The 22,173-nt window shown below is 42.2% G+C and overlaps 1 protein-coding gene across 1 annotated transcript; it reads right to left on the reverse strand.

Annotated features, from left to right (window-relative positions):
- Positions 1–850: 850 nt before the first annotated feature.
- Positions 851–6,486, reverse strand: SLITRK4 (SLIT and NTRK like family member 4). The gene is made up of 2 exons (XM_024206111.3): positions 6,410–6,486; positions 851–4,508 (listed from the first exon to the last, which is right to left on the reverse strand). The coding sequence occupies exons 1-2, from the start codon at positions 6,426–6,428 to the stop codon at positions 1,945–1,947; spliced, it is 2,583 nt and encodes an 860-aa protein (XP_024061879.2). The 5' UTR covers positions 6,429–6,486; the 3' UTR covers positions 851–1,944.
- Positions 6,487–22,173: the final 15,687 nt, after the last annotated feature.

Here is a 22,173-nt window from a genome sequence, read left to right on the forward strand (position 1 = left end):
TATGCCAAGGCTCATCCCAGACTAAAATTTTACAGCAGTGTTATAAAGCCCTGAAATTAGAGGTTTAGACTGGAAAATGCTGACGCAGCCTTAACCATAGTAGTGCTATCGGGCTTTGTGGTAATAGCTGCCACTTGGAATTCATGAAAACATTAATGTTTATTTTCTATTGCAACTTGATAGACTTATGTATTGATTTTAAAAGGCATGGGGGGGGGAGGGAGAATTTATGGCAGCAAAACAGCTTAAGGTCCTGATACAAAGTCTATTGACATCAGTGGAGAAGCCCCTATTGTCTTGAATGGGTTGTGAATCAGGCAGATTTTCTGTATGATGCTTTACCAATACATGCCTACTGTGATCTTAAGTTACCATTTCCCAGTGAGAAAAAGGGGGTGTTTTCTATCTTGACCATTTGTTGCTATCAATTGAGATTCAGCTTTCACAAAGGCAAGTGTCTATTCTTCATAGATGTGGACTACAAAATACTCTGAACTAAACCAAGACCATTAAATACATTTTACAATGTGGCTTTGATAGACACATGATTGCCATATGGTTTCCTGTTCTGATTCATTATCTGACTGACAGCAGTCCAATAGATAACAGGGACAAAAAAAATGCTGCATATACAATTAAACTATTACCCTTATTCATTAATGCCTGTAAATACTTGTAGTGAACACTATTTAGATTAAGCTGCAGAACCCTGAAAAGCAAGACAACCGATGGCAAATAATTGCCTGAGACACAATACTAAAAAACTAATGAATCTATTTTAAAATGCACCATTGGTAACAAATCTGAAATAAGATAATAATATACTAATTTCACAAGAATAGTACAGAACATTTTTATTATTATTATTATACCTGATCATGGGATCCTGGATAATTCTATACAATTTGTCACCAGTTTTTGTTTGGTATATTGTTCTGTTTTTAATTTATACTGAATTATTAATGCATTGTGATCAGGAAAACAAGTCAGGCATATTAAATACATATTACGGAGTACATATTTTCCTATTTAGTATACAAAGTATTTCATAAATATGAATTATCTTACAAAAATAATTTCTGCTACGCTCACACAGTAAGCACTTTGAAAAGTTTGGTCAACCTTTTGGGGTTGTAGGAGTTTCACATAACTGAGAAGGAACTCTAGTCTGAATTGGATTTGATTCTTACATAAGATTCTGCATGAACATCAAGTATTTTCTTCATATCACTACAAATGCTGCAGAAGTCAGCTTGCACTTTTTTTTCTTTTCTTTTTTTTTTAATTTTATGTATAGACAGGTATACTTCAAGGGTCAAATTTATTTTATAGGTATGTTATGCATGGTATATTTTAAACAAATATTTGCACAATTTAACATTATAAATCCAGTGGTTTCAAGATGCAGGCCATAAATGTAACCGATTTACACATACTATTGAATGTTCTCTCTTTGCATGCTTTTTACTTTTTCAGATAATCTTTAAACAGTGCCGTTACAACACCACAAATCAAAGGATTACTCCAGTTCCACCAACTTAATCCACGTGCAAGATGAAGGACCCAGCTGAGGTACAAACACTGGTACCAGTTTTCTTGTGTTTGCTCTTACAAATCACAAGGAGACAAAGGTTTTGCATTTAAGGTACAAAACATATATGCCTTTTGAGGTTAAATTCAGTGTAATATGTGTCTAAAGCATCCCTTTGGCAATAGAGTTTGCAGTATCCCTACAGGATTCCAGAGGGTATCAGCTTTATGTAGTAAAATCTATTAAGGAAATTCTCCTCTACTTGACAAATCATATGCAGCTACAGACAGATACCCTTTGATATACCTGCCTCTTTGCCTACCAATATAATATAGTATTCGGAAGTTAAAAGTCAACAAAAGGCACTTTCATCATTAAATAAATGTCCTCTGTAAGAAATAAGATTGCATGACCTATATTTTATTCAAAGCTGTTTGTTCTTCAAGGACTTGTAGGTAGTCAGGTGAACCTTGAAGTTTAGCTTTCAGTTCAAAATATTCACTCTTTCTTTGCTCTACTACAATTTTACTATGATTACCACCTATTAATGACTTCTTGATTTTTTTGTCTTGTTGTTTCTCTGGATAACGTATTTCAAAGCCACTGACCCCTATGCTGTTGTATTCTTTTTTACTTTCAAGAAAATTCTGAATAAATACATTGGAATCCCTCCCAGGAAACAACTCATCCAGTTCATCAATTGTGCTCAGTCTTTTTCTGGTATCCACATGCAATAAATCCTTTTCCTTGTCGGTAATATTTCTCAGAATGATTTTTTGCCCTTGTGGATCAGCAAACGTGAAGCCTGTTTCGGATTCTTTTAAGCCACAAGTGTGACTTTTGCTCATCTGCTCAATGGTTTGAGGAATGAAGGCCTCTGCACCTAGTCCATCCTTTTTGTTTGATTTGTGGTCGTGCTTTCTTAGCTGCAGTTGCATGGAACTGCACTCTTGGTTCCCAATTCCTTCGTGCTTTACTGTTGGTTTCTTGTTGCGCCGAAGCACAAAGACAAGAAGGCAAAAAGCAACAAACACTGTTAAAATAAGCACAACTAGTATGCTTAAGATTAGGATGGACAATGGAACTGGGCCACCAGGAGGACTTCGAATTGGACCCAACGGTGTAGTAAAAGTGACAGCAGGCACAGGACTAGTGAACAGAGCAGATGGCTTGTTTAAAAGTTTAGGACATAAGATCTCATTTTTGAGAGACTTCAGTTCAATGTTAGCAAACTGAACAGGTGTTTCACATTTTAATTCCTTCACCACAATACCTTCATTTAGTTTTTCCAGCCATAGTTTTAAAGCAACTAAATCACACGTGCAGTCCCACGGATTACCTTCCAGATCAATTTGTGTAAGAGATTTTAGCTGATCAAGAACGCCACTTACAGGTAGATACATGAAATGATTGTTCCTCAGATTCAGTCTAGCCAGTGGAGCACCAGCAAAAATGTAAGCCGGCAGACTTCTAAGAAGATTGTTGTTCAAGTAGAGCAACTGCAAATTTGGCATTAAGTCAAAGGTGCTGGCTAAAATTTCTTTGATAACGTTGTATTCCAAATACAGATATTGCAAATTATGGAGGCCAGCAAACATTTCTGGACTCAGCCGCTCTATCTGATTGCCATTAAGATACAATCTCCGTAAATTTGTAAGGTTGCGGAAAACCGCCCCTTTGATTACTGCAATCTGATTGCTGCCTAAATGTAGTAAATCCAGCCCTTCAAAGTCAATGAAATCTGAGGTGTCCACATCCTTAATATAATTGCCATTTACATGCAGTTTCTTGGCATTGAAAGGTTTTGGTACGAGTTCGGCCAATGATTCTATATTTCTTTCTTGGCAGTTTACACTTAATCCCAAATCAGAAGGGTGAGTTTTGCAGACACATGGGCTTGGGCAAGGAGTTAGAGGAGGTACCCTGGTCTGATAAGACACAATTTGACTGAGATTGCGATTAGAGAGCGCTTTTCCTGCTACTATCCCCGAGATCTTGGAAGGATTTGTAGTTTTCGGAGGCTTGGTGACTAACCTGTGCATTGACGTTTGCGTAGTGTGGCCATTAGGCGTGCTGTAACCAGGCTCCAACTGGGATGGAGGCAGAATGCGCACATCAAAATCACTCCCAGTCCCCATGGAGCATAATTCTTGTTTATTGGTTTCCTTTAAAAGCCTTCCATACAAGTCACTGGGCGTTTCACAGATAGCTTCTCCAATGTAAATGTTATAGGGCATATTCTCCAGCCAGGCTTTCAAAGGCAACAAATCACAGGTACAATTCCAAGGGTTATCTTCCAGCTGCAGTTCGACAACTCGACCAATGTGTTCCAGAACTCCAATGTAGGGAAGCTTCTGTATTCGATTCCCTCGTATATCCAGATGGGTTAGAGAAGCGAATCGAAAAATATTATCGGGCAGGAATGAAATCAGATTGTCATTAAGGATGAGGACTTTCAGCTTGTGAAGCTTATTGAAGGCTCCCCGTTCAATATACTTGATTAAATTGTAGTCAGCTTGGAGATACTCCAAGTTCTCTATGCCAAGGAAAGTGTCAGCTCGGAGAATCTTTAATTCATTGTTGTTCAAGTGCAACTGTTTTAATGCACTGAGCCCAAGGAATGCTCCTCCCTCAATGTTCTGCAATTTATTGTTACCCAGTTGCAGGGACACTGCATGTGTAAAATTAAGAAATGTATTTGGATATAGAATAATCAGTAGGTTGTTCTGAAAATTAAGATGGTAAAAATTAGACCAAGGTGGTTTGAGCTGATTTGGTCGGTAGACTGCAACCTTCTCGCAATTGACATACAGTACATTCTCAACTGACACACACGAGCAAACATTGCAAATTTCCACCGAGATGTCAGGATCTGTATTTGTAGAAGAAACTGGGGTTGACAAAACCAGAACGAGCCACAGCAACATCTTCTTGTGATCAGCAAGCAACCTTATGCTCCTGAATAAAGATACAGAATCTAAAGAAGAAAGAAAGAAAAAAAGAAAAGAAAATATTTTTTCAGTTGTCATTATTCCAAAAAGTCATTTGGGTTAATATTCTACTCTACTATGCTACTGTACCTGATTAGTATTACAGATAAAGTATAAACACTAAATATAAAGTACAATGAAAGGTTGTTTTTTTTAACAACCCCACAAAATAATTACAGATATAGAATGTGAACCTGTGTAGACACACACACAAATATATGTGGGACTATAACATATCTCCTGTACATGACAAACATGCATAACTAACAAAGTAAAATAAGCAAAGCAGGTTTAAATTTTTACTCATATGAACTATCCACAATTCTGTTACTGTACATATATTGCCATATATGTCAAGGATGTTAAACACACTTTGATGTTAGGTATGTTACACACATGTGGGTTGAGATAATACAATGGATAACATAAAGATGTGGGGGGAAGAGCAGTGCCTCTATACAAGGTTACAGCTGTATCTACATATATAACTATCACTATACAGAGAGTGAGCGAACACACACAGAAATATCACTACTGTGCTTATTAAACGAATTGCAAGTAACATACTCTAAAGCGGTCAGAGAGAGACAATGCATTGTCCATAAATCAGGATGATCAGCTATATGTTAATGACGGAGGGATGTGTAAGGACCATCTACAGACATGCAGTCCCATTCCCAATAACGATACCCTGATTGGCAGTGCACAACAAAGTCGTAATCCGCCAGTGTGACATCACCAAAACCTTATTGCAACTTTTATGGAAGAAACTGATCTCACGTGCCCTGGTCCCTGACATGAAGGTAGCTTGCAAGAGCCCCTCTCCTATGGCCAGGCCATGTTTCGCTGCCATTTTTCACTCGGAGATCGGGAGCCGCTGTCTTTTCTCGGGGTTAGGGGCTGGTGGGGATTTTTCCGTCAGCTCTAGCGGAGTCCCCACCGTTGGGAGGAAGCGAGCTGGGGCGGCAGGGAGCCCCTGCATGGGAAGGGGAAGCAGGAAGGGAAGGCAGAGGAGGGCCGAGGGGAGACGGAGAGGAGGGCAGAAGGACGCGAGGGAGGCGGCTGCAGGACAGAGGGGAAGGTAGGAAGGAAGAGGGAGGTGGGAAGAAGGGGGCAGGGAATTAGGAGGGCGCTGGGGCAGGGGGAGTGGAGGGGGGGGTGGGAATCCAGCGGACAGAGCCGATCCCCACGTGCTGTCGCTTTCCGAAGCCTTCCCACGGCCGCCCCCCAGCCCGCGGCTGGTCCGCAGCGCCCGGTCCATGCGGGTCTCCGCCCCCGCCCGCGCTGGTACCCCGGGCTCCCCCCAGCAGCGAGCCCCGGGCGGTACCTACGCCGGAGGAGGAGGGGGGGGGGCGATTCCGCAATGTTTTGCCGCAACACGGTGGCCGCAGCCGAGCGGCTCGGCTGGTGCCGGCTCCAGCGCCCGGTCGTGGGCGCCCTGTCCCCGCGGCTGCAGGCTGGGAGGGGGGGAGGACGAGGGACGGGGGGAGGGGAGCGCGGCTCCCCCCCCCGAGCCAGCCCCCTTTTGCAACAATGCACAATCACCCCCTCAGGGCACCTTTGCGAAGTCCCCTTCCCCCGCGGCCCCATCCCAGCCCCGCGGGGAAGCCGGCGGAAAAGCCGGGCAGCGAGCGAGCGAGCGCCGGGGAACTTGGTGCCATTAACCCCGGGGCTCCGGGAAGCCGGCGGCGGCTTGCAGGGAGAGGCGATCGGGCCGGGGTCAGGCTGCCGGAGGAAGCCCTCAGCCGGCTCCCCCAGTGGGAAGCCTCCGAAATAAATCCAATCAAAGCCACACACCGAAAAACCAAATCCCTGCTCGCCCCCGGAGCCACGTTGTGTCCGGCGGCGGATCGCCCAGCCAGGGCGGAGCGGCACCTTCCTGCCTTACCTTGGCCATCCGGCTCCATCTCCGGCTGCGCCGCTATCTGCTCTGCAGTTTCTGCGATTGTCTCTACGTGATCTGGACTTCTGCTGCTCCGCGCACACACACACACAGGGAGGGAGACACACACACACACGAGCAACACAGGGAGAGACACACACAGTGTGGGCCCCCCCCCCCCCCACCAACACACACACACACAGCGGTTATTACCCCTACAGACCCAAAGCAACGGAAATACACTCAGTGACACAGACTAGCCCTATAGACACACACACACACACAGTCGCACGCGCACACACATTATCCTGTACACACACAGAGCTTTCCCCTTCCACACAGCCACTGAGATTTCCCCCTCCACACATATAGAATCATCACACACACCCAGAGAGAGCTCTCACCCATCCCTTACATGCAGGAAGACACACACACACACACACACACACACACACACACACACACACACACACACACACACACAGGCTGCTCAGAGGGACGGAAAAGCCAGAGGAAACGAAGGAGAGCGAGACGTGGATCTAAGAAACCAATGTGCCCCAGAACACGAACGACTCAAGCCAACAAACAAACCAACAAACAAATGCATAGCTGCACCGCCCCCCCCCCCCCCCCCCCCCCCCCCCCCCGGGGGGCCGGGGACCCCCCCCTCCCCCCCCCGCCGCCCCCCCCCGCCCCCCTCGCAGACCGAGGAGATGGAGAAAACAGCGCTCAGAGTAAAACAAATACAGCGACCCTTAACGGTGCCGAGTTTCCAGGCAGCGTCATTCCACCTCCCCCTGCCTGCCCGTGCTGCAAGGGGGGGTGTTCGCTACAAGTGAAGCCACCTGCCCAGGTATGGCTGGGGCTTCGGGTGGCCCCTGCTGTCCTGTGTGGGCTATTCTGCATCTCCAAGCTAGCCACAAAGTGGGCATCACTCCAGCTCAACACCAACTGGCATCACATTTTGCAAAGGAGCAAATAAAATAGACAAAGTCTCCCCCCTGCATCTTCTCTGACCATGTAATCTCGCTCCCCCTTTAACCAACCTAGAGGTTGAAATTGGGTGGGCAGCAATGGTAACAGTGGATACAGTTAATGTGAAGACAGTTATGAAACAACATTGCTTTAAGGAAACACCAGCCTACCCTTTCCTGAGACAACACAGATATTTGGGTAGCTCATTCTTTGTAGTTGGGTGAAATTCTTCCTCTGCCTAGGTAACAGCTGCAGCATGATGAAAATAGCTTCCCTCTGATGCTATGCACTTGTGCAAATCAGATTCTGCTAATTACGAACTCCCATTTACTTTACATTTTATAATATCATTTAAAGTGGTAATGAATACCACGAACAATGTGACATAACTCTCCAAGGCAGAGGAATCAGTTCACCAAATGTGATCTTATGAAAAGAGTTGAACTGTTTTTCCTTTGCTACCAATGTTAACATGATTCAGTAGGAGAGAGAAAACTGTATATGTAAATATTGCACACATTCCAGGTGTGAGTGAGCATTCTGCATGGCAAAAATCAGAGATTTTAAATGAGCAACAGAATTTCTTCATTTATGGAAATGAAATAAACAGTATGCTCTGAAGGCTGACTGTATCTAATTGAAACAATTGTAGAATGTTATTTTGCATTAAGCGGATAGCTTGATACCTGAACACAAATGCAGCTGACATCAGTGATTTGCATATCACAACAGATATGAAGTAATCTGTGATTAATATTCACCCAATTAAAAACTGAAGTCTTTAAAATGAAAACGCCTTTAATTATTGAACCATTAACAAAGCACTATGCTCATAAAAGGGAATACATGTATATAACAGGTCCAATTCGCAAGTGGATGTGCATAGTTTGGCCTGAATTTCCCAAACTCTTTCTTCAAATACATTTTCAAGATGGGGAACTCAGGACTGCAATAGAATGCAGTCAGTAAAACAAGTTAATACCAGATTGAAAAAGCTACCTAAAGTAGCTTCATATATAGAAGTATAGGTGTGAGGATCAAGGTGCTGGTTTTGTTTTATCTATCATTTTAAACCAGATGTTAGACTAATTCGTTGCTTCTTTAATAGGGTCAAATTGAATCAGGCATTTTTAGTATGCCACTACTCCACTGCCATTCAAATAACTGGCTAGACACCTAAAGAAAACTTCAGACCCATACAACAAAGAAGCAAGCTTCAAACTGTTAAAGCATGAAATGAATAAGCATCTAACTAAAGGGAATTAAAAAAGCAACACAGACTTCATAGCTAAATTACTTTTATTGTTTGCATTATAAACTGCTATTGACAGTGGTTTATATTGATGCTATTGTAAATCATGTCAGAACAAAACTTAATATGCAATACGAATTTGTTGTTAGAGAAGGATTTAATATATTTTAGCACTTTTTTTTACTGTGTTACAAAAGAAAGAAGAAAGCTCAAAAGCTTTTTAAAGTGATTTCTGAGCTATCACTAAACTATATCATGTCAGATCTGTTGAGACTTATTCCAACATTTATATATAAAGAATTGTACCTTTTGGTATTAAAAAAACCCATAAGAAACCAGTTCTAATTTTGAAAAGTAAAACCAGAACATGAATTCAAGATCAAGATCTAAGACAGTGGCACACTTAAGATATAATTTGCATAAAATGGTTCCATCTGATGCTGGGTCATATTTTCCCTTGAGGTATGTGCAGGATTTCTATTGTCATCAATGGAAATTCTCCATACAGATTGATGGTAGACCATGGCCTATAGATGAAGGGAGAGGAAGGACAACTCGGGTTATCTGGTCTGAATCGCTGCACTTTACAAGATAACTCTGGACTACCAATCATTCCCATTATTGTCTTGTCTACCCTGTTCTCAGATATCTGCACTGATGGTACTTCTATACCACCTCTAGTTAATTTTTTCCCCTCTACTCAAGAGTGTCTTTACTGGTAAGAATTTTCTGGCAATGGCCAGAATAAACATTTCCTTTTTTGAAGTTTAGCATCAGAACCCATTTTAACAGCTAGAATAGTAAAAACTGTTCACGGAAAAGAGAGAAAGGTGATCAAACAAGGAAGTGAGATATTCTACTCTATGTACTTGGAGATGCATACAGGGTGGCACTCATCAATGGTGCAATTACCATATCAACAGATGTCATTACTGCATCTAAATACGAGTTCCTGGGATCACAAGCTGATTCATTGTTTTTGGCTAAGGCAACTTGTCTCAAATCTCAGCAAAAAATCATATAGAAGTTTATGTTGATTTCATTTAGGTCATCACAAATGCCATGTCCATAATCTCTCACCCACCCATATTTAGAGGTAGGTAGAAATAGAGGAAATAGAAGTGCAAGACTTTATGGGCATTCAAAATCTGCTATCAGAAAAGCACTCCTATAACAAAGTCCTCTAAATGCGGAGGCCAGTGGAAATGCTGAATCCAACATTCATGGCAAGATCATGTATCAAGAACCCTTGAGCGCCTGATCCTGCTTCCCGCACACAATGCTCATTGAAGTCAACGTGAGCTCTGTGCGGAGGGTTTTTTGCAGAATGGGGTCTTGAGAGAGAACTGGAGGAAAGGGTGATCTGAGCACCCTAAACTTCTTTTTCTTGGAGACATTCTATTTAATTTGTAAATGTGGGGTACTCTGGGCGTTGTGCTGTAGTAAGACACAACTACACAAGGGGTGTGTGTTTCTATGCCTCTGTCTCTTTCTGTGTACACAGAGCTTTGAAATCAGAGACTGCAACAACAAGGATTGTGACTATCTTTACCCAGATGGGGTTCACAAGGGGACCCTTGCACCTGTTCCCACACCCACTCACTACCAGCTGTGATCTAGCCCATTTTATTATATCTGGCAACTGTAATGACAGCAGTGGGACCTGTGGTTCTGGTCCAAAAGATACAGAAGTCAATGGGAATTTCAATGGAATTTGGTTCAGGCCTTAAGTCATTAAAATTATTTGTAGCAATGTAAGTTTACACACCACTTTAGACACATTCCCTGCCTTGAAGAAATTTAGAGAAGGAACTACAGTTAAACCTTGTGGTTGTGTGTGGAGGGGGAAGAGGGGAGGAATTGTTTAATTTTAATACTAAAAGGGGCTGGTTAGCAATATTTTGACATAGAAAGCACAAGTTGATGTGTCCTCTGTCTGCTCCTCGAGTTTCCATGGTAAAACAATTTATATTTAACAAGGCGACACCATCCCTCTGCTACCAGATAACAATTGCAACCCTCAGCAAACAGCCAAACACAACAGTGACTGCACAACACTGACTAGTAATGATTCTGCAGCTGACAGGACATGTCCTTTCTATGAGAAGTAGGGATCAGTAACTCCACCCGTTGGTCCTCCCTTTACATGCGTTTAGTTGAGCTGTTGTCAGAGGAGAAAGAGAGAGAGAGGGAGAGAAAGAGTGTAAGCATCCTTGGGGGGGAAAAATTGTATTTGAGTTACTCTCTGCATGTGCAACTTTTAAAGATACAATGTGATAGGAAACAGTGTGAGTCTGTAATACACTGAAGACAGAACCACTGCAACCGAGCGCTGTGCCAAATAAAGTGGAAGAAATGCTGTCAAAGATATGGCTCTGCACGGTTCCATATTATTTCCAGCTAACTTACTCCAGTTTATCCAGGAGCCCTCTTCAAGCTGCAACAAGTAACCTATCACCTGCTACGGGAAAGCAAACATCAGCTGAGAATACATTGCCGCCTGTATTTTCTCAGCACCGGGAAAGGTGTTTTTTGTTTGTTTGTTTTCATTTCATCGATCATTCACAACAAGTTGTTACCTTTCAAGTTGGATAAAGAGGGTATGCTTCTGTTAGTGGGCTTTCTGTAAACTCAGCCCACATGGGTCCTTGTCCCCAGAAGTACTCCAGCCTACCTGCACAGTCAAGGCACACTGAGCAGGCATTTGATTGCACTAAATTGGAGATGCCAAAACCACCTTGTCAGTGCAAATGTTTACACATTTTCTTTGCGTACGTTCAGTAACCCAGGGATCACTCATCTCGCCAACTCACTGTCAGAGGCCAAGAGCTGAAGCCATGCTTGGTCAAAAGGCAAAGATAATAAAGACTGTGAAATCCCAAAATAGACAGCTGACAGTCATCGAATCCACTGTGGGTATCACTGTATGAGGATGTGTCACAGCAACAAAAACATAGTCACAGACATATGATGTATCCAACATTGGCTCAGCTATTGCTAAGTCCAGGGTACCTGGGGGCACTGAGCAGTAAACTAACTCCTCCCGAAGAAAAGCATGGCTGAATTCCAAGCTAGAAAAGTGCACATAGCTAAATTAATGCTTCTGCAGCCAAGATCTATTATAGAAATACTAAGGTGGAGGAAGTTTCACTGACAGCTGGACATGGCATGATGATAGGGAAAGGGGAAATCGTCCTGTATATTTGGCAAGTGTTTTTTTGTTGTCTCCGCTTGTTTTGTCTGATCTTTTAGACTGTAAGCTCTCTGCAGCAGGGGTTGTCTTCTCTGCTGTGTGTGTACAGCACCTTGCACAGTGGGGCCTGACCCTGGTTGGGGCCTTTAGGAGCTACAAATAATTTACCAATACAAATAATTTACCTATTATACTCCATATTAAGGGGCCTGTCCTGCAAACCCTTACTCACATGAGTCGGGATTAAAGTTACATAGGTGTTCCTCCACTCAGCATCGCAATCCCCTCGGTAACCTGGTGCCCAGTGGAATTCTCTGTCCAGAGTTAGGTGTTCAGGCTCCCCAGGCAATACATGGGGAGAGTAAGGTACCTAAGGAAGGGATTGTCAGAAGCTAGCAGGCTGAGCAGAGAGCGCTCTAAGCTAGTCAGGTGTGAAATGATGAAGGGAGAGGCTTAGGTACCTAAGGTACTCTTTCTAATGCAGATAGACAGACCTGCACTAGCTCTGCAGGGAAGCACGCTTCCAGCTACAGTGCAGACATATCCCTAAGGAAGGGCTCATCAGATGACCTCCTGAGGTTTATTCCAACCCTAATCTTCTATGATTCTATGATATCCCAAATGGCTGACCTGATGTGCTTGGCTGACAGGCAGAGATAGACACCTCCTTCCACTCGGGATCTTCAGACATGAACCTTCTCCTGACCAGGCCAGGCCAGCCACTTAAGCAGTCCTAGCAGCTGAACCGCTCTCTGCTGCTTGTGCATGGATACCTTGCTCACTCTCACCCTGGCCTGTACCCCCATTTGTCTTTTGTGCACGTGCTATCCTGTCCATCCCTCCATTGGGAGCCTGCATCCAACCCTCCTGTTGCAGGATCTGACAGGTATCAAGTCTTAAGTGTGTCCAAAACACACTTGTGTTCCTGCTGATGAGATAGGCATTCTTCTGCCTTGATTGAGAATCTTGCTTCCAGGTCTCCAGGGCTTCAGCTAGAGCTCTGAGCAGCCCGTTGGCAATGGAGTGCCAGCAGCAGTTCAGATGCTTTGGAAATGCTGGCCAGGAGAAACTTTGGCACCTAGGGGACTTAGGCATCTGCAGGGTTAGGCAGCAGCTTAGCAGTAGTTGTGAAAATGTCAGTGGCACCTAAATGGTGGATTTAGGAGCCTAAAGAGGAGGTTAGATGCCTACGTACTTGTAAGGTTCTTGGCCCCATTGATATTCTCCCTCTCTGTAAACTGTGAGATTCACTACCCCAATTTTTCTGCTGCTGGATAACTGGCTAACCAAACAAAACACTGGAATGTGGTACATATGGTCATTTATGTGCAGAAGGTACCATATGCCTTAGATTTGTTGCTTTGTTTAGGGGGACTTGATATATTCGGAGAAAACTTTTGCAGCAAAATTAAGATATTGCACTGGCTATTTGCTCATTACTCCACTTTAATCTCCTCTCCTATTGCTCCTAGGGTTTTCTTTTTCAGCTGCCCTAATTTCCTCTACTTTTACATATTCTATTAATTTCAATTAAGGCCTCTGTAGGCTCATGAGCCTGACAGGCTTTTTTTTTTAATTATTGCTTTTAAAAAAGCAGGCTTGCTTGCCAGACTGACTTTCCCATGGCCTGTAGACCATTGGAAAGGAGAGTAGCACCATGACCCAAAATATTTTGAAAGGAAGCAGAAGCTTACTATACTATGAAGAAGTGAGTTATGATAGGATAACAGGAGGCACTCTTTTCTAATGACTATAGGCCAGAGCCTCGTCTGGTATGAACTGGTTTCAACAGAGCAAGTCTGACTTACAACAGCTGAAATTCTGGTCCAGTCACTGTAGATTGCTTATGGGGAAAACGCCTTTAAAAAGCAAACTGGTTTATAGCAGGTATCAGAGAAGAGGGAATCCCAAAGATGTGGAACAATATTGTTGTTCTTTAGTAGAAAAATGTGCTAATGGAGATCCAAAAACTACCAGGCTTCTATTAACAGGCTAGTCCTGTGTCTCAGAATGGAACTTAGATGAGTGGTATAAAAAATGAATGACTACTTGATTAATAGATAAGGCCAAATTCTGCTCTAATTTACACCAGCATAAATCCAGAGTGACTGCATTTAAGTCAAGGTCCTCACTAAGGAAAAGAGAGGAGCTCTTCTCCTGCAGACTTGAGGAGGTCTACTTGAGAAAAGTTGCAGAGACTTCTTTCTCCAGTAGAGTTTCTGAGTTCCCTGGGAGTGGAATGTCTGGATTTCCTTACTTGGAAAAGGGATCTCAGCCTTTCAACATTTAAAAAGAAAAACGTCTTGTCCTGCCCCATCTTAATCACAAGTAATCTTCAGAAGAAACATTTACTCCTGTTCACTGTTTGGGGGAAGGAGTTAACAGAAAGTCTACAGTGACTTCAATTACGGAGTTTTACCTGAGGCCTGCATAATGGGGACATCATTGAACGTACAGAAGATTTCCTGTCTTGCTTTGAATCCATGTCAGGAACTGAGCTACCTCCATCAAGGAGGAGCATATTCAGAAGAACCAAAGACATGGCAAAGCATAATCTGTCACTTAATCACAACCAGCCAGTGCTTCTGGTAAGGACATCAAGTTGAAAGTCTTGGGTCTTCTCCTAGATATGGAGTTAAAAATTATAACCCACCAGACAAATCTGGAGACAAAATTAGTGAGGATTTTTTTTATGAAATGATAAATTAAATCAATGGGCTTGACAAGAAAATAAAGTAACGAGGATGATAGAGGGGGAAAAGACAGACATATCATGGCAATGACCACATGCCCCTTCGGAGGGGGTCACAGATAGAAACATCTTGAGAACAGATATTAATGTCTGGCAAGAGCAGCAAAAGTAATGTGGTCTTAGCTAGGAGGCAAAGGAGAAGCATGTATAGGATCAGTAGAGAAACAGAGAATTTGGCTAGAAGACCCTGAGTGATGCTCCTGGAGGCCTTTATCCTGTAATGGTGCTGACAGAAGCTGACAATAATGACAACAATAATGAACCTGTCTTATCTATTTTAAGATACTTTATATGAAGAATTCAGAGAGAAAGAGGGAGAGAAAGCATATTATTTGAAAATAGAAAGCACTTGGCTGAAACATCATAAATTCCCCTTCTCTCCATTCTGTCTGGATAATACACAAATATGCCATAATTGTGGAGCACTGAAATAAATCTTTTTTTTATATATCTGAAAAGAAGAGAAAGATAAAAGTTCTCCTCCAATCATTTTACCGGGGATAAAAAGAAAGCATCACTTTCCATTATTTGCACTGCTTTAGTAGGTCAAAACAGGCTGTAGATTTACAGATTGTACTGTTGCTTTGCCTTGGGATCCTCTGAGTCTGTAAGTGATGCCTTCTGATTGTTGTCTATAGACACCAAGAGACCTTGCCCTCCTTTTTTTCCCCTCTGAAAACATACTGATATCATGCTTGTTACTTCCCTTGGTTTGCAATGTTTCCCTCCCTGAGGGAATTTTTGTATGAGATATTTTTATTTGGATTGGAGCAGACATCATCACATTAGAAGTTTTCATAGAATCATAGAATATCAGGGTCGGAAGGGACCTCAGAAGGTCATCCCCCTGCTCAAAGCAGGACCAATCCCCAGACAGATTTTTGCCCCAGACCTCTAAATGGCCCCCTCAAGGATTGAACAACCACTGAGCCAATGCTCAAACCACTGAGCTATCCCTCCCCCCCATGTCAGCATTCATGTTGCCAATGCTGTGGCTTTCATTGGGTTAGAACAACATCTATGGCAACGCAAAAGAATGAAACCTTACCAAAATACCTTACCGAAATCAGCCTCCTGGCCTGCTCTGTAAATAAACCACCACCAACAAACACTTTGGGGCTAAAATGTGATGTTCAAGACGTCAGCATGCAATCGGGGCCCAATGCATCTCCCATTGAAGTCAATGGCTTCCTTCCATTGACTTTCATGGGAACTGGATCTGCTTATGTATTTATTTTAAGTTTGCACTGGTTTCTGCGTCTTGTTTACGACATGCGCTCCAATCGGCAGTGCTTGTGCCAACTTAAACTTACAGTCCCTGCACAACAGCCATTAACTGAATGAGCCAAAACCAGCTGACCAATGCCACATGACATCGCTCCTCTCCCAAACTAGATAAAGAACAAAACTCTTCAGGGCATGCAGTGGTCAGTCTTCACCAATAGGTTTGGATCGTAAAACAGCAGTTTGTTTTTTGTCATTCTGCAAATTGTTTATTAGTTTTGACAGGCTGACAATGAAATATAATGTAAGAAAGGAAATATACCTCTCACATTTTGGCGGTAAATTCTTTTTTTCAGTTATGCCCCATTCAACCCACTTAAAGCCTACAAAGGGCTTGGAAGGGCATAACTGAGAGAAGACTTTGGCTGTGTATATAGATGCACACACACAAACAGGAATATAACCCCAGTCTCAGCTGACGTGCTGTGCCAGTGAAGCTGCCCTACACATTTTTAAACAGGTTTTAGCTTGGCCTCAAATTTTGTGGGTGCAATTTTGTACCATCCATTAATTATGCCCACATTTTTGCACACACATTTAATTGGACATTTAAAAGGACAGACTCATTGACTTCAATGTGCTTCGGATAAGGTCCTTAACAATCTACCCTTATATGTAGATGCAGTCAGCTCACTCATTTCTTTCGCTCCCATTCTTAAATGCTTTTGTCACATTCTACTTGGCAACAACTCACTAAAGTTTTATTACTTCTTTTATATATATATATTGGCAGGATACTGTCTCAGTTCAACACATTTAATGAATAGCCATCTGGGAAGGCGGACTTTTTTTTAGAACTAAGAAGACATAGCATAGCATAATCATGGCAACTTGCAATCGGAATCAATACACTCCATATGCATCAATCAGATTTAGGACCAAATCTTTCCATCTTCATTCAGTCAACAATCAGCTTCGGGTCCCTGCTGGATTGTATGACAGCTTTATCATGTGAAAAATGACTACCCAGCACTTAATCATTTCATGCTATTTCCCTACTGAGTTATTGTTAATTAAAAATAATAATATTTTTTAAAAAAATCCTTTCAAGGATCTAATTTGCAGCAATAGTTAGTGCTGCGCAGAGCTGATGCCCCTATGCTGAGCATTGGCAGAAATACAGTACAAAGTAAGTAAAAGCGAGAACTTTTTTCTGCAAGAACATTTAGCCCGGACTATTTCTCTGAGTCATGGACACACTGGCTATACGGTATCTTTTTCGTTGCAGTGAGTAGCAAATGTCCAGACACCAGATCCTTTTCCCAGCCTAGGGTAGAACTGAGCTATCATTTGTAAATGGAGAACTCGACTTTCTGTTGGCTTTATTAAGTTTACTTTTTTTTATGTTTAAACAGAACTGATTGAAAAAATGGGGGAAAAAATCAAGAACATTTTGTGCAATTTTGGTTCCCTTCTTCCATTAATGTTTGAAATTTCAACAAGAACATTGTCAAAATTTCAAATTTTGAAAAATTTCAACCAGCTCTGATAATAGACATAATCAAATAAAGAATACATAGCCCAGTAATCCCAACTGGTAGCATTTTTCACTACAAACTTTAAGGAATCCTCAAAATTCCCTATAGAAGTAGTTAAATAGCAATTGCTATCCCATTATACAGATGAAAAAACTGAGACACGGGAGCTAATGCCTGATCCAAAGTAAATCGAAAGATACCTCTGGATGTAAATGAGCTTTGGATCAGGATTTAAGCCACAGAGCGGAGAGTTTAACTCAAGGGTCCCTGGCTTTTTGCTCAGACCACAGCTCCCTCTACAGGACTACATGGGAATTTGCCTTACTCGTAAATCTTATCCTATCACAATTCATTGCAAATTACTTTAGAACATTTCAAGTGGCAAAGTAAAAGGACTTGAATAATCTTTTCTTAGAATAATTTATAAATCAACCAAAATTACCCAATCACATCTGCAATTAAAAAGGTTATGGACTGTAGTTTGAAGAACCGTCATGACTCAGTGCTTCTCTTTGAAACACTTTGGACTCACACTTCTTAGTTTTCATTTCAGCACCTTTGTTGTATTGCACGCCAGCTCATTTGTCTGAAGCATACAGAGGCAAACAAAACACACAGACCAGCAACCGATAAGAACATTCATTAGGCCCAATTCTCATCTCTATGACAAAGCTGCAATCCCCTATTATTATGTATATGTTAATCAAAGACAACCCAGAGGCTGTGCAGAGTCATTGCCATATAGTTCTCTTTGCAGAATTGGGTCCTTATTGTTAAGTTAACAAGTTAAAACACAGAGTCCAATTTTGCTTCCTCAAAGTCAAAACTCCCATTACTATGAACAGGATGCAGGTTCAAGCCCCAAGAAAGGACAAGCATCATTTCAGGGTGGAGAAACTGGTAGCCTAGCTACTCTTTAAAAATGATAATGGTAGATGACTTTGCATTGCAAAATTTGGACCTAAATTTGGATCCTAAGCTAAAGTTCTCCCAAGTTCAGTTGTGTTCAACTCCTGCATTCTCCTTTGGCCTGTGGGCAGATTTGCCCAAGCCACAAACCGTGGCTCTGGAGTCAACCTTTTCCTAAATGCAGAGTGGGTTTGTGCCAGTGTTCCTCTTCAGCCCCATCTCTAGTTATCAGAATTTCAGATCTCCATGGAGAACAACAGAACTGAGATACCGTGGGCTCGGCTCTCCTCTTCAGCTGAACATACAAGTTGACGTCAGTGGAGTTATTCTTCAGTTACACTGATGTGAGTGAGAACAGAATAACACGCCAAAAAATCATCTTCTTAGGTGTTGATCATTCAGGATTCTTGATAGGCTCAGTATATATACACGCTAGCCTTCGGTTTAATTTCTAGCACCTCTGCAAAGTGAGCTACTACGGTACTGGTATCCTGTGGCAGGGTATCATCCTCCTCCAGTCTCTTTTCTACCCAGAAACTGCTCGGAGACCTCCTCTTGGCCAAACATTTTGCGCCATTTTTCTTTATAACGTTCTCCACACCACCCTTACAAACGTGTGCAGCTCTTTATTTACAATCGCATTCAGTCCTTGGCTCCCGCAGCCAAGGAGTGGGGAGACAGAAGGTACCTTCCATCCAAGAGGTCTCTCCTGGCTCTGACTCTGAAAAGCTTGTCATTCTCTCTCCTCCACCCACCCAAAACACTTCCTTCTTCTGCGCCTTTTCTTCCGAATGGGTTAATTAGCTATGTAGCTTTCTCCAAACCATCCTGGCAATTAGGTACAATTTACCCCTCAGGTTTACTCCAGGGTAATTTAACTGGTGATCCAGTGATCAGAGTGCTGGTACAGTTGCTGTTGCCCAGTATAATGCTAAGAGATTGATCATGCAAACACTCTGAGCCACTTTACACATGTGCATAAGCGTTTTCAGGATTAGGCCCAAAACCCCTGTAGCAACAATCCTAATCTGGGGCTTTGTAATTGCTATATAGTCACGTAACCCTCTACGTGTAGACGAAGAATAAAGTTGTTGTGTGCTTCAATGTTGTAGCTGTGTTGGTCCCCAGATATGAAAGGGACAAGGTAGGTGAGGGAATATCTTTTATTGGACCACCTTCTGCTGGTGGAACGTACAAGCCATTGAGCTACGTCTCAGGGGTCTTCTGTAGGTCACCTTGAAGCTTGCACATTGCACGAACGGAAGTTGGTCCAGTAAAAGATATTACTCACTTACCTTGTCTGTCTGTCGTCCTTCAGTTACATTTAGTATTAGGGATAGATATTATGGATTTCTTTCTCCTAAATCTAGTGCATAGGCTGTTGGTCATAATGTTGGATGGCAGTTTAACACTGACATATACGCAAAACCCTTGGTTTTCTGTTTTTATTTTGTTTACAATTCCCCAGGAGTTTATCAGTGTTCATTACATTTTTTTAAAGGGTGAAAATCAGTGCAAAAATTGACTCAAGCGTTTTCTGGGTAAATATCGGGGTTACTACTGTTGGACAGGAGGATAGAAAAAAAAACAATAAATAGAGAAAAGTAATAGTATTGAAAGTAAAAGTAGTTTCATGCTGTGGTGTATTTAATAAACTATATATTAACTGTATGAACACCTATGCACACAGGTGTGTGTGTGTGTATATGTGTCTCTTCCACTACATTGCCTTATGTTAACAGGCAGCCTTGCATTTACACTTAGACTAACTTATTATTAACATAAACATATCTGCCTAATGTAATGCAATGGATTTTCTTAACATAATCAGTATTTTCATGCACTTGAGTGCTCCAAAATTTGGGCGAAAAGAAAAATCTGTAAAAATTGAGTAATAGCTTTTGTAAAACCCAGGACATTTTCAGTAAAAATCAGTAAAATCTGAAAACTGGGGGCCTTACATATACTGTGAGACCTAAGGCAACATTTTCAAAAATGCCTATGGGCACAACCACACACCACACCATAACAACTCTAACTCAGGAACCAATCCATGCAACAAACCTCGATGCCAACTCTACCCACATATCTACACCAGCAACACCATCACAGGACCTAACCAGATCAGCTACAACACCACCGGTTCATTCAACTGCACGTCCACCAATGTTATATACGCCATCATGTGCCAGCAATGCCCCTCTGCTATGTACATTAGCCAAACTGGACAGTCACTACGTAAAAGGATCAATGGACACAAGTCAGATATCAGGAATGGCAATATACAAAAACCTGTAGGAGAACACGTCAACCTCCCTCGCCACACAATAGCAGATGTAAAGGTTTCCATCTTACAGCAAAAAAACGTCAGGACCAGTCTTCAAAGAGAAACTGCTGAGCTTCAGTTCATTTGCAAATTTGACACCATCAGATCAGGATTAAACAAAGACTGTGAATGGCTAGCCAACTACAAAAGCAGTTTCTCCTCCCTTGGTGTTCACACCTCAACTGCTAGCAGAGGACCTCATCCTCCCTGATTGAACTAACCTCGTTATCTCCAGACTGATTCTTGCCTGCATATTTATACCTGCCTCTGGAAATTTCCATTACATGCGTCTGACGAAGTGAGTATTCACCCACGAAAGCTTATGCTCCAATACATCTGTTAGTCTTAAAGGTGCCACAGGACTCTCTGTTGCTTTTTACAGATCCAGACTAACACAGCTACCCCTCTGATATGGGCATTAGAAGCCTAAATCCCATTGATTTTCAATAAGACTAAGGGCTTGTCTATATTGCAGTTTGAACTATGGGGTGTGAATAGAAGTGGGCACCAAAGTGCTTCACTGTAACTCCCCCTGTGTGGATGCTGTGGGCACAAACTAAAAGGTTCCTACTTCCCGTTAACATTATCCTCTTTGAACATGACTACTAACTGCCCAATGGTATGTCTACACTGCCATCACGAGGTGTGATTCCAGCTTGTGAAGACAAACCTGAGGAGTGAAGTTGTGGCAAAATGGCTACCAGTGCAGGCTGGACAAAGCTGCCTAGAACCCTGGGGTATGACTCGCCCACGCTGAAGCCCGTACTGCTATGGCCCCAAGCTAATAGATTAATACTAGCTCAGGTATATCAACTCAAAATGCAGTCACACCCCAGGTTTGGTCACATCCCTGTACAAGTAGACAGACCCTAAGTCTTTTTTGAAAACGGGTCTTGGTACTTTTGTACAATTTACCCCGGTCTCCACTTGCTGCATGCATGTAATTCCCATTAAAGGAATATGTGTGACCTGCTGTTATTAAGCCCACTCCTGCTCGCTTTGATATCAATAGAAAGACTCTGAGATCTGGATGAGAGCCGTTAACTCCCTACAAGGCAAAAGGGGGATACAGTTTATTGGGAAAAATATTTTGTGGGGGGAAAATGCTGGTTCCGTGCAGTTTAGACTAACAATTTTAGATACAGCTTCTTCCATCACAGCTGATGTGCTGCAAGTGAGAAATATTTAAAAACAACACACATTTTTTTAAAGAGGCGTATACATATGGTGTGCATTATGCTTTGCCAGCTTGATTGAAGAATAAGACAATAGTATTGTATCTTTTCATTATCTTCATTGCTAAAGCAAATAAGAGATTTGTGTGAGTGCTGGGAAACCTGCTATGCTTTCTTAGCTCCTGTGTGGTGTGAAGTAGTGAAATCTTTTCAAACAGGGCAAACACCGTTAATTAGCTGGGAGCTTGTAAATAGGCACTGATTAAATAAAAAAATAATTATAATTGGTTTTAATGTACTTGGAAGCCTAGGTGGAGCCAGCAGATTCATATCTGAAAGGGAGGGGAATAACATCTGCTCTAAGGGTACGTCTATACTTACCTCCGGGTCCGGCGGCAAGCAATTGATTTTCTGGGATCGATTTAT

Source organism: Terrapene carolina, unplaced genomic scaffold, assembly GCF_002925995.2.
Source record: "Terrapene carolina triunguis isolate 2854851 unplaced genomic scaffold, T_m_triunguis-2.0 Scaffold131, whole genome shotgun sequence".
Taxonomy (NCBI): Eukaryota; Metazoa; Chordata; order Testudines; family Emydidae; genus Terrapene; species Terrapene triunguis.